This window comes from Petaurus breviceps, unplaced genomic scaffold, assembly GCF_028583685.1.
Source record: "Petaurus breviceps papuanus isolate PSGF00001 unplaced genomic scaffold, PetGlider_PUasm1.0 37, whole genome shotgun sequence".
NCBI lineage: Eukaryota > Metazoa > Chordata > Mammalia > Diprotodontia > Petauridae > Petaurus > Petaurus breviceps.
In genome coordinates this window covers 76461609-76475285 of record NW_027186296.1, presented here as the reverse complement: position 1 = coordinate 76475285, position 13677 = coordinate 76461609, and the positions used below count along the sequence as shown (strand labels likewise).

Sequence of the window (13677 nt, the reverse complement as noted above, 5' to 3'; positions counted from 1 at the left end):
TATGTATTGTTCCAACCTCATCTTTGAAAATTATAAATTTTGTTTCAGTTTTATAAAACTATCTTCTCAAATGTAACTTACTGTAATTCTGACATCATAAGGTCTCTACCTTTTGTTTTTTCCCTTTTTATATAAAATGCAATAAATTACTGTTTCAACACCTCCTAACCTAAGAAATTATCTCAGAAATCATTATCCTCTGAAGAACTGAAAAGGAAAATTATCCAGAAAACAAAACTCCTTTTCAACTTATAAAAAAACAAAACACAAAAATGTAGCCACTAAGTCCTACAAAGACTAACAGAAAACCAGACCTGAAGAGATTAATTAAAAAAAAAAATCTCACTGCTTAACCTACTAGGACTATGAATACTTTAATCCAAATATATAACCTAAAAAAAAAAAGAAGAAAAACTCCCATAAACCGCAAATAAACCCACACAGATGTAAATAAAGCCACTCTTTAGGTTGCCCATTAATCCACAAGTGGCATATTCATCTTATTTACAGTATTATACCCCCTGCCATGATATTCCATTAGAGTCACGCTACAGACTCCATAGTTAACACTGTAGGAACCATTTCTTTCTAAACCTGGCTTTCTTCCTTTCACTTTTGTCTCCCCTTTCACATGCCCCTGGCACTGAGAGAAATATTTTCAGTTTAAATTTCTCAATCTTTTAGGTGTTATTGAGGAATAGGGAGAAAAAGTAAGAAATCAATGACTAAGTAAAATAAAGCTCAAGATAAAAGAGAACACTTAAATTTAGGTTCATTGCAGGAGCAATTTTTTAAAACTCCAGCTTATTATGGTCTTAGTTCTTCACATGAGCAAAAGCATATAACATGTTTCTATGTAGCTGAGCATGAAATTTGTTAATCTTAACAGTCTTCCATTCTTTCCAATAAAGATTATTCAATGTACTTAAAATGAACATTAGAATAACATCTGTGAGCATTTGCTTCATGAAAATGATTTGATGGACCTATGTTGTATCACTCATTCCTCTACCCAGATCTCCTATGTGGAATAGGTAGGGGCCTTGAGGTACAACTATACTTCTGATGTCATAATTTCTACTCAATCACTCAAGCATCCAGATGCAAAGATTCTTTCACTTAAAAATGTTTGTGTCTGATGCATATGATCAAGGTCTAAGGTGTCTTAAGAAATGTACTTTAAGGGGCAGCTAGGTGGCGCAGTGAGTAAAGCGCCAGCTCTGGAGTCAGGAGGACCTGAGTTGGGTTCCAGCCTCAGACACAACATCCACACCCACACGCACACACACAAAAACTAGCCGTGTAACCTTGGGCAAGTTACTTAACTCCAATTGCCCTCGAAAAGGGAAAAAAAAAATTTTATATATATAAATACATACATAAATAAATGACCATGCTTGAGTTAAGAAGGTTTTTGGACAGGAGAGGGAAGGGCTCCCCCAGAATGCTGGTTTTGCCAAAGGCAATGAGACAAGGGATTGCAATCCCAAATATTTCTCTTATGCTAACTGTTCTGAAGGAACCCATAACAGTTACCATCCTACACAACTCATTTTCTAACATCACAGATACTGTATATGCAGAACAATGGGGAAAAGAGAATAGTCAAAATCAAACCTTAAAGAACTGAAGACCAGGTTTACAAGATGGATTATTATATGCTAAGCACTTATAGCCAAAACATGGAACTACTGGAGAGATAACTCAGAAGTTTCATACTAAAAATACAGTACAATATTCAAGAAGGGGAAACAAAATTAAATTGCTTATGTTGTATGGAAAAGGTATTGTAGAAAACATGCTGAAAAACTTACAGGTCCTTCTTAGTGTGGGGCCAAGCACTAAGTTTAAGGAAAACATACAAGGTCTCCAACTCTTTGCTTTTTCTTTCTGGGGGTTCATGAAAATGGGGGGAAATGATCATAAATCTTTCAGTTCAAAGGTGGGTGACTAATGAAATGGACAATCATCAAATTAGTTGCATTCTTTCAAAAATTAACATGTCTCAAGACCAAAAACCAATGAGGAAGGAAAAGAAAACTTTCTTAGAAGAATGTGGAATTACCTCAATGGAATCTGAATAGTTCCATTTGCCACACTCTTAACCCACACTCTAACGTGCTTAAAAGTGAGCTGAGTCATCAACTTATGGGTGAAAATTCTTCTAAGGCTAAACCTAACAGATGAACTCTGGAAGGAAGGGTTCTTAAGGTGACTATGTAACTATAGCTCAGTTAGGGAGTAAAAAGGAGTTACACAGTCAAGTGGATATGCTTCTAGGAATGGCTTGACCTAACTATTATAAACTTTAAAAGGTTCCCCTCATAAAGATACACCTTTTAACACTGCTATTGAGAAGTAAGTCTCACTGGGGGAAAAAAGTCCGTTAACAGTGGGAACAAACATAGGTAAGATAAATGAATCAAGTGGAACTCTAGCATTACTGAAGGAAGAAAAAGATCATGTTAGTCTTGTGGAAATCTGGTAAAGAAGAAAAGTTACTAAAGTCTAAATCTCAAGTACCCTGTGAGATCAAGTCACTGTTAACAATAATACAACTTTACTTATTCACTAATACTGAAAAGTTCAAAAGGAGGGCTCAGGTTTCACCAACTTTGTAGGAGATCTATTTAGACCTCCAGACCTGGAATATATTTACTGCCAGAGAACTCACATGCATTGAGCTTTTGAAATTGATAGATAATGAGCTGAAGATGCTTCCCTCTATAAAAATTCACTAAAAGCTGAAAAAGCTGCATATGAATTATAAAGAATTGAATCTATAATCCAAATTTAGTTATGTAAAAGAAACAGTAAGCAAAACATTCAGCAGATTTTAACTTTTGTGTGTGTGTGCGCCTTAAAAACAAAAAGGCAGTATTAGATACTAGTAATAATAGTAATATTTTAAGAGAGTATTACTTCTCATTATGATATGAACCATAAAACACTGGAACATATTAAGGAAGTATTTCCAAGAAGAGCTCACTGTGGTCCACAGTATTTGGGCTTCATCTCTGACATCATTCCAGGAACAATATTAACTAGGAATGGGTTGTTTGGCTAGGGGGCAGTGAAGTACTTCTATTCTATTGAGCCTTGCCATGGAACAGAAATATTGTGGATTTAGTCTCTGTAATTTACTGTCTTAGGAGATAAAAGATTGGACATGATTCCACAACTTCCCTTGACAGTAACTACTATTAGGAAAGTCCTATAACTAACTTGAATAGTTATTAATTTTACCCTGTAAGCCCATCATTTCCTGTTTTGTCCTCAGTAGAGACAGGTTTCATCAAGGTATTACTCTTTACATACTAACATTCTTATCATTTACTTGCCTTCTGTAGATGATTACAGGTACACAAGAGAAAGAAATCCCACCATTTGGCCTCCTTTGTATGTCTGTTTTGTTAATTTACATAACACAACTAATACTACTGTGTGTGACATGCTACTTGAAGCATTTAGTTCAATCTGTAAAAGTGCATTAAGATCACAGTCCGACAAGCATTCTATACTAAAGGCCTGTCAATGTTGTTCACAGTGGTAATCTTGGATTTGGACAGTTTAATCACTAATTTTGTGTTAAAGGAAGTGAGTTCCTAAATCATATTGCTGCTTTAAGTAATAATTTTCAATATTAGAAGAACCATTAAATGAACTATAAGGGAGTTAAGATGGCCTTTATTTTTAAAAACTGTAGTGTAATTTTAAAAATCTTCTTATAAATACATACATGATTTTATATTGCCATACTCATTTGATATCAAATAATAAAAATATCAAACAACTTGTCATTCAGTACTGGAAAATTAGAAACTTAGTAGGTAGAGGAAAAAAACAATTTTCAAATAAAAATAAAAGGAACTCAACTAAAACATGTTGTAGCTTGGTAACTAAATTCTATTTATATTATAACAACTTGAAGCAGCAGCACCCATGTACAAAGCTGAAGACTTCAGATAATACCTAAATGAAAACAGCATTGGTGGCTGCTGAAAAGGAAACAAAACAACCCAAATCAAAAAACACAGTAGCTCTATCAGAATTTATTTTATTGTCTTTCATCTGATTTTTAAAGGAGCAAAACATTAAACCCAAAGTATAAACCAAAAAGGATTCTGAAGGTATTCAAAACATTCCTAAATGAACTCCCAAGGAAGGAGCTGATTAGCAGTGACCATGTATGGGATATTAAATTGGAGAGTAAACAGCTTTTCTTGAAAGTGTGTAAACAGATTTAGAATAAAGACACACTGCTTATATACAAGGGGCACAGAAAAGATAATTTAAAACCTATGGATTTTTTTTTCCTTTTCCTTTTCAGAAACTGTCTGGTATTGTGCAGCTGTGCTGCTGTCTTCATCACTCCCTCTGTCTCCAGTCTTGCTAATTAAAAGGTTGATCACAGAACAATGCTCTTCTCATTAATTTCAGTGTTCCGATTGGGCAGGATCCCCGCTTACCCCACCTGATCTTTTCACACTGCTGAAGTTAATGTGACAGGAGCCCGAAGATGGATTACCTGCTGCCATATTGCCCATCGCCTCCAATCAGGAGCTATCTGTGTAAACTGATTGTTCTAATTTGCTCTCATTATTTTTACAATATCAGGAGAAAATAACGCACACAGCTCACTGTCAAAGCCATGAAAATCAGCCATTAGTTAAACCCAGACACTGAGTGGCTTTATTAGGGGTACTGCAGTTTATTGATGTAGCTCGAGTCAAACAAGGTATTTGCTCCAACAGAAAAAAATGGCTATGTTGAAAGTAAATATTTATTGTAATAATACAGAAACAACAGGATGCTTGAAGTATCCTGCTCTTATCTTGGAAGCTTGGCTTTTAACACAAATTAGCATCAATGGAGGACGGGGTTAGGCACCAGAAAACACAGAACATATAACGTGCAGTCAATAGCTGAAAATCTTGCCTATTAACCTTAAATCAATGAGCATCTATACCTCTTAGATCTCATATAAATGAACCTATTCTGTGATTTGGAAAATTAATAAAAATGATTTTATTTTGTGCCTTGCACATAGTAGGAGCACAGTATTGCTAGACTGAATTTTGCTCTAAACACCACACTTTCTACAAATATTATAATATGGTTCAGGAACAAAAACTGTTTCTGTGGTGATAACTCAGGTACTACCCAGAACTAGCAAAGTCTTATTTTTTCCATTATATTTTCAACAAGGATGATTACAAGTTTGGCTACTAATTTGCCTAATATTCTAAAGAAACAAAAAGATAGGCAACAGTGAAAAGTAGACTTAACCAAACTACAGACAGGACTTCAGTGATCTCAGCAATAGATTATTCAAAACAGAAAGTGTAACAGAGTTGACAGGTTTGGAATTCTGGTAAGAATTTTTTTTTACAAAATTTGTCTCCTCCCACCCCATCCCAAACAACAAGGTATACTAAAGAAAATATATTTTTATGCTGTGATGTAAAAGCTAACACCCATATGGAAAAAAATAGAATTAAGTCCAAATTTCTATACACGTCTATGAACATTTTGCTACTAGACTTGTCAAGATGTTTACTAAGATGAACGAATGTTGCCAAAATAGCAAGTTTTTCCATGGGGGGGGGGGGTAGAGAAGGAGCAATGGGAATACAATGAATAGAAAAGGGCCCTTTAAAAAAAAAAAAAAAACCAAACCAAAAGGTATCTAAAGGATTTTCCCTTCTTCTAACTTGGCATCAGGAGGAAGTGTGGCTTCCTCTCATTTGTTTTCTACATAAAGGGCAAGGGCGCCCTTCTTGGCTGTTCCCCTTTTAATGGCCACTTTTCTTTTTCTGAGAAATGTGTGCCATGCTTTTCTCCTTAAAATTCCTGCACTAAAAGACTGCACCATACTGCACTCCGCAAAACGTGCTGATGGCGCCAATTACAAGCCCCCAGCCGAACGCTCCAGCCCCCACCATTCGGGTAGATTTATGCGGGCTCTTGCCGACGTTATTACAAGTCAGAGTTTATTGGGAAATTGTTACATTATGCGGAGTGTCTAACAAATTGCTTATGCTGCTATAATTGGATTACAACAGCCGCTTGCTCCCACCGGTAAGATTAGGCAAGTAGGACTCCTGCCGATCTCTGAGCGTTAGCAGTAATTTTATTTGCCTTGCCTCTCTCTTTCCTAACAACATGCCTCTCTCCCTGCCAGCTGTCTGCTGAAAAGGCACAGGCTTGTTCCTTGGCCCTAACAATGCAATTACAGCCCCGCAGATCGCACTGTTTGTGCATTAAGTACAGAGCCAAAACGAGGCGAATTGATCGTTTGACTTTTGGAAGAGCCATGTGATCTCTCCGTGCGGGTGATCCAACATGCATCAATGAGCAATGCTGCAGTAAATTCTTGATGAAGAACTTTCCTCCTTCAGCCCCTTCTCTCTAGCTCTCCTTTTTTCTCTGAGGAAGATATTGAGACCTATCATATGCTAATCTAGATCAATTCACATACAGTCTTGATCTTATTAGCTTCTTGGATAGATTTAAATCTGGACTGGTTATTATATCTTCAGGTATTTCAATCAGATATGTCAGTAGTCTCTCAGTCATCAAAGTGCTGCTGCTACTAAAAAAGGTTCACAAAGAGTTCATTTCAAAGAACTATTGAAAGTTGTAGATTTTGTCAAATAAAACTGCTTTTGAATGACTGTCCATATTCCCAAACAATCAGCACTGAAATCAGTTTTTTTTTTTCTTCAGAATTGCTCTGCTAGAGGATCAGCAATGATGCTGGCCAGTATGCCAACAAGAATCAATACAGCTGGACTTGGGGCACTGAGGCGGCCAGACCGATCGCTGCTCTAGGCAAAGTTTTTAACATCTTTCACTGACAGCTTTCAGCTTCTTGTTTCTTTTTTGTTTTATGTTTAACAATGAGTGCTGGTAGCAGAGAGAGTTACTCTGATTCCAGTGTACAACTCCTATATCCTCTAGGGTTCGGTATACACTTGGGCTTGAGAAAGACCTCTACCCAATTCTGCCATTTTCAGCATTTTCCCAAACAACACAGTCTATGGCTGGATTTCCTCAATGATACATATAAAAATGCATTAATTTTTTTCATTTTCATATGCTATTATTCCTAGAAATACCATGCATCCATTCATGCAATTTATTTAACACATTAAAAATCAACCTGTCCACAGCCTTCTGTTAATTGCATGGAGATAATACAAAGTTTAGCTAAGGCATGAGCGCTGTCATCAGACAAGCTATATGGTACTAACAGAGTTGTAATATAGGTAGGTATAGGTGGACATATATGTACATCTATTCTTACTTAGAGTTGCATACAAACTCTTGCCTATTAGAGAAGAGTCCTTGGTTGAATGATCAGTTCAATGCCAGAGTCACAACCTCTGTGCCAGTTTTCTCATTAGCAAAAGAAGCTAATAATACTCATTAACTTTATGCAATTTGAAAGGCATTAAAAACTGCTTTTCTAAAGTTTCATTCATGCTTTTCTATAATACTGAAAAGTGATAGCTAAGAATCATTAAAATTCAGAGTTTTTAGAAAAAGGGCATTCAACATGATATGATTAAATCCTATTACATTAACAACAAAGCTAACATTTAAACCTGTTAGTGTCTGTGTGGGGAAAAGACCACCTGACATATACTACTTGTGGAAAAGCTGATTAAAGAAGCCTGTTAACATGTAGTTTAAAACTCAAAAGAAACTCTGAACAGCTGAAATGCCTTATAAATAGCTCAGACCCAGAGGAAGTGCAAACGTCTGCATTGTGAATTGTAGATCTTAATTACCGACAATGGCTGGTACAGCAAGTAGCACGAAAAAAAGTGAAACAGTTGCACTGTTCATGGTTGGCAATAATTCTTCAGGAAAATATTTACTATCAATCAGTTATGAGAAAAGGGACTCTGTGCTCGTAAAACAGCACGTTGCTTCTCATACCAGGACCATTTTGCTTCAGCATAATCTGAATTTAAACAGCTTGTTTCCTGCGGATATAATTTTGGAAATAAATAAAACAAGTCTTCTATCAAAATCTGGAGTGAGTGGAAAGGAACATCACATTTTTCTGTCTCAGTCAGTTGCAAACAGATTATCAGACTAAGAAAAAAACAAACCCTTACAAACCATTGCTGAAGGTTTATCTCAAACTCATAAAGAGGCAGAGAATTCTGTACTGAGGCCAGAAATCCAGGCAAGACATGTGACAACTAAATTCAATCTGGTTTTTTTTTTTTTTGTGTATGTGTTTAGGTAGAGTAAGGCAAAGCTAGAAAACTAGAATTTTCAGCAATATTTTGCTGAAACTCCTTCAATGACAATTTTAACAAAGAAATTTGTGATTTTCATTTTTCTTTACTAATAAAAAAAATCATGAAGGCTGACACACTAGACCTGCAATTATGGATTTTAAAGACTAAGGTGACAGTCGATAATGACCACCTAATTAAAGCCACAATAATTTCAGCACTCATCTCATGTACCAAAATAAATACTTCCTTCATGAACTATAATGCTATAATTAGTAAGAGGGAAAGGTTTGTAGCAAATAAAAGGATTTCAATATCCCCAAATCCATTTGGGAACAAAATGATACTAATGAAAGTAAATATGCTCCGTTTCTGAGTTTTAAATATTTTCTTAGGTTACCTTCACCATCCTTAATATCAAAGATATTGTTTGTTTGTGAAGTGACATTTATAATCCTCTGCTTCTGTTTCTTTATATTCTAACTAGACAAGAAGACTCTTCTCAAAAGCTAATTGGAAGGTTAAGATGTCAGTAAAGAAACCTTAGATGCAGCATTCTACAACTTTAGAGTGATATAACAGTGCTATTGCTAAAGGCATTAATGACAGATTCTGCATCAAAACAAATTTTCTATATATATTACACAAAAAAGGAAGGCTTAAGTATTCAACAAGGGCTCAGAGCCATGTTTAAGGCAAACAATGTCGTTCATATCACAACTGAGCTGCCCTGAACTAGTTTTTGTGATACAAATGGCTAACAGCAAGATACTGAAGGTGTTGTATGGGGAACTAATGGAAGAGAGTAAAGACAGAAAAGTAAAAAAGCTAAAGAAACATATTTAAAGGACATTGGAGCACAATTTGAATCAATATTAATATCTAAACCAAGTTAACAACAGCAAAAACATCAATGGCAGCAGATCATATGACAAAATAGCAGCAGATTAGAAAATAGTGTCTGTATACAGTACTACAATGGGGGAAAAACCATCTTTTTTTTCAAAGATTATGCTATGGCTAATGTAAGTAGAATTGATAACACTGATCTCTTCAGCTACATCTACTCTATACTAGCTCTTCCAAAGGAACATGAGATACCCTGCAAATAAAATGAGTAAATGTTTTCAATATTCCTGTATTCTCTGAACTCTTTGTAAAGAAGAAGTTGGTTCTAACTACATACATTTGCTTGCCAAGGAACATTCAAGCATTGGTTTAAACAGGGAACAACGAAGTAGAATAGATGTTTAGGACTAAGGGGAGGTACAAGTAAGTTATATAAGCACCAACAGGAAAAGATTAAGAGATATATAGACAGATGATGTTTGTGGGATCCAGAACAAATATACTGGACCTACTATGACTCTCCTGAATTATCATATAGTCACTAAGAAGTACATTTAAACTTGAGCATTTAATATAGGTACCAAATACGATTTATGGCAGGATAAGACTAAAATGGGCAAAAAAGGGATGAGAAGGTCACCATCTGGGAGTGAGTCAGAATGCTGAGCATCAATGAGAAAACTTATTTCCACACCCAAGAGCTTAACAGAAATTATGCCATTGTACCAGATGCCAAAATATTTCTAACCATGCACCACTGAAGGAGAGGGTGGGAAAAAACCCACACTATACAGACACACACCAACATAACTAGCTAGCTTGGAGATCCTGGCTTACAAAGTATGGAGTAAACAAAAGGAACAGATGCTCACTTGGCCGGCTCTCAATAAAACTCATTAAAATTGTCACCCTGTCCTTGGATCTGTGCTCATGCTAAGATTTTACCTTGTTTAGCCAGAAGTCACCCACTTGTGATGAGACCCTAAGTGCAACATAATCTAGAAATTAAAAACAAAACCCCCTTCAAACATCGTAACTTGATAACCATACTGAGCAGGGAGTAGGGGATAGGGTGCTACAGAACACAATTTTTTAGTTTTAAATAACTGATTGTAAATAAAGTATTTGTAATTTATAAAAGTCATACATGTCTCACATTTTAAAAGAAATCATTCAGACATCTTGATATCTGACAGATCTAACTGGTGAATCTTTAAGAGAGTCCCCTAATGATTTCCTTATGCAGCCTTTTAATTGATAATCTGAATATAAATATTGGATCTTCATTTGGTAATCCTGCCCACAGACTTCTGTATAATTTGAAGAAGTAATATCAGTAAAAACAAACTATCTCTGCCTTTGGATTCTGGAACATAAGACTGCAAATACATGACGTTAGTCCTATTTCTAATAATAATAGTAATACAGCTGAGGGCCTGGATATAAAATACAATAAAGTAGTTAAAGTTACAAGTGTTGTAACAGCAATAGATCCCTAAATGACTATAAAGGCAATAATTTTACAGATACTCTATATTAAAAAGTCAGCCAAATAAACAAAAGCACTAAAATATTGTTTCAATTTTTAAAAGAGATCCTTGAATTTACTCAACTTTGAAATATCCAACATAACCAAATTCAGGTCAAACAGCTGGCTAGAGAAAGCTCTTGAACACATCATGGATAACAATGTAAATCTGAGTAGCAGTAGAAAGAAAAACTTCAACTTTCTATAGCTTGTATCTAAGGATCACCTCAGTGCCTATTTCATGGATAGCTCATACATATACACTTTAGAGCAATGACTTTTAAAGCACAATTATGGCAGATAGGAAGAAACTGCAATAAGAAAGTTACAGTAAATGAATTTCAACAAAGGATGGAAATAGCTAGTTTCAGCTGCAAATGGATTCATGTAGAATTTAGAAAAACTATCACGTATGATATAACTATCCTAATTTACACAGTAGAAAGAAGTAGCTTATATGCATGGTTAAACATGCTTGTCTACACAGACCCAAAGCATCAAATACAATGTTCTTTCAGCAGGTGCTCAACAAATAGTAATAGATGGTGAGATAATGATTATAATTTCTTCTATTTTAGGTTCCATTCTCCCTATAAACATATGCTTCAGTTATTCATGTATTAAAACCTTAAATTAATTTGTAAAATGACAGTACATGGTATTTTACCCACTTTGGCCACACCTCAATTTTGTGATTATTGAGAACTACTATCCAGGCAACAAATGAGAGTTCATCTGAAACAAATCTTGACATAAAACCCTTGCAACAGATTCCATTGCAATTGAAGCACTGGAAAACTCAATTTCTTGTACTTAATTTGCTGCAACTCATCATATAACAACATGACAGAGAAATGATGTTCAGTTGTATCATTTCTAAAATAGGCAACCCTAAAGTAACTTTTGTTTACAGCCACACTGGGTAAAAATAATTCTTCTAGATAGCAAATTGGCATACTATTGATTTTCAATATTACTTACTTTGGCCACACAATTTTCAGTCTTCATAGCAGTACTTGCTAGACATACGGTTTCTTGGTTTAAGCAGAGTCTGGCACAACTATTGTAAGTCTGTGAAAAGATTTTTAAAAAAAAGTTTCAATACAGAAACACTACTCACCTTAAGACTCTTCACATTTTGGTACAAGGGAAATAATTCTACAATTCTGCCTTTACTTTATGTCCCACATACAACAAACCATTACTTGTACCTGTAAACCACAATTATTAGTCTGGCTCAAGAATTAATGAGGGTATATGTTGAGGACATATTTTTTTGAAAGTTTCAGAGGAAACTGCTAAAAGTCCCACTTTGATATAGTTGTGAGCCAATGACATGGGCAATTTATCCAACTATATCTCAACCCATCCATGCATTTTCATCCTGGGCAACTCTGGTCCATGATGAAATCCTGTAACCCCTTCCAGCTCTAGATCTATGATCCTATGATGGTTCACTGAACATGCTGAAGAATTTCCTCTAAAGGTGGACACAAATGGAGAATGAGTTGTCCATTGATTATCCCTATAACCAGTCCATTTCTTTTTGCTGGTAATACATCTCTTTGATGATATATTTTGTTTTGCTTCTCTTCACAACCTTCACTAGTGAAGGGGCACCACAGTTCAGTAGAAAAGGTACCTGCTCCGGAATTAGAGGATCTCTGATGCTTATTATTTGTGTGACCTTGGGCAAGTCACTTAACCTCTCTAAACCTTGATTTCCCCATATATAAAATAAGGAGGTTTGCTGGATGGACTCTGAGGTCCCTTCTGTTCTTTATCTATGACCTTAAAATATAATTTTGCAGACCAGAGGCATGAAATTCAACCTCAAAATTCTACCGGATTAAAATGTAACTGGGAAACCATTTAATAAAATTAATAAATATACAACACGGAAAATGCTAATTTGTAGTTTTCTAAGTCAATATGCAGCCCACAGGGATCTCTTTCTAAATTTGATACTATTGTTGTAGCCTACATATGCCCACCATGGGCTCTTCTGTTGCCTTTTGGATGACCAAAAAGTTTAATTTTTCAGAGACTCTGATGGTCCATGATATTCAGCATTAGTATGTGATGACTAAAGAACTTGATTCTTAGAGCAAAACAACTCTGTAGAAGCTCTCCTACCACAAGGTATCCCTTATACTTATGTCAGAATGATATAAGATACCTTGAAATAAACAACTTTATTTGCTAATTATTATCAATTGAGGCATAAAATTAAAGGGGCATATTCTTGTCAAAGGTGTCTGGTGCCATCTTGGTGACTTCAGCACAGTCTAGTGGAAGAAGGATTCTTTATAGATAGTGAAGTCTTCCAAATATTCCTTTTTATAGATGTCATTTTGTTGACTGTACACTGTAATGTTCCTAAGTAAGCAAGGTCCATAACCACTCAAGAGTGCAGTCCAACTAGATAAAGAGGAGAAACCAACAGGATGAAGAATGCATACTGTCTAGACTAAGATATGAATTTGAATGAAGAGCTCATGAAGTTTGTTCATCAGACTGTAGCTCTTAGCTAGACATTGCAGATGGACAATGAACAGGAATCTGAATTGAATAGGAAAAGGGTAGGTTGAATTGCCTCTGGGAAATAATGCAGTGCTTTTAATAATCCCAAGCTTCTCAACAAAATGAAGAACCATCTTTTTAATTCTTCCATTAATCTTGAATCTCTAAGCTTTAAAAATTTAAATTCACAATCTTTTCTTTGGGTTTATATTAAATACAGATCAACTACTACCCTGGACAGATGAAAAATATGTTGATTTCTATCTAAGGTAGTGTGGTATGGTAGAAGAACATCAGAGAGGGACTTAGGAGAAACCTGGGAATGGAGCCCCTTTCTACTACTGACTGCATAATCATGATAGAGTTATAATAGCTCCTCTGTACCTTAGTTTCTTCATCTGTGAAACAGGGTTCATAATGCCAATAGTACCTACTTTTCAAGGTTGATGAAGGGATCGAATGAGATACTGTGTATAAATTGCTTTGCAAGCCTTAAAGTGATATATAAATGCCAGTTATTAT

At 35.4% G+C, this 13677-nt stretch overlaps 2 protein-coding genes across 4 annotated transcripts in view; one reads left to right on the top strand and one right to left on the bottom strand.

Annotated features, from left to right (window-relative positions):
* The window catches only part of BTRC (beta-transducin repeat containing E3 ubiquitin protein ligase), a 212315-nt gene that overhangs the window by 78835 nt on the left and 119803 nt on the right, over nucleotides 1–13677 (bottom strand). For all 3 annotated transcript variants that reach the window (XM_069098782.1, XM_069098781.1, XM_069098780.1), the window contains one exon: nucleotides 11614–11703. In XM_069098782.1, the coding sequence (XP_068954883.1) occupies nucleotides 11614–11703 (90 nt within the window). The remainder of the gene's footprint in view (nucleotides 1–11613; nucleotides 11704–13677) is intronic.
* Nucleotides 1–13677, top strand: part of NPM3 (nucleophosmin/nucleoplasmin 3) — a 390782-nt gene that overhangs the window by 358797 nt on the left and 18308 nt on the right. The window lies entirely within an intron of this gene.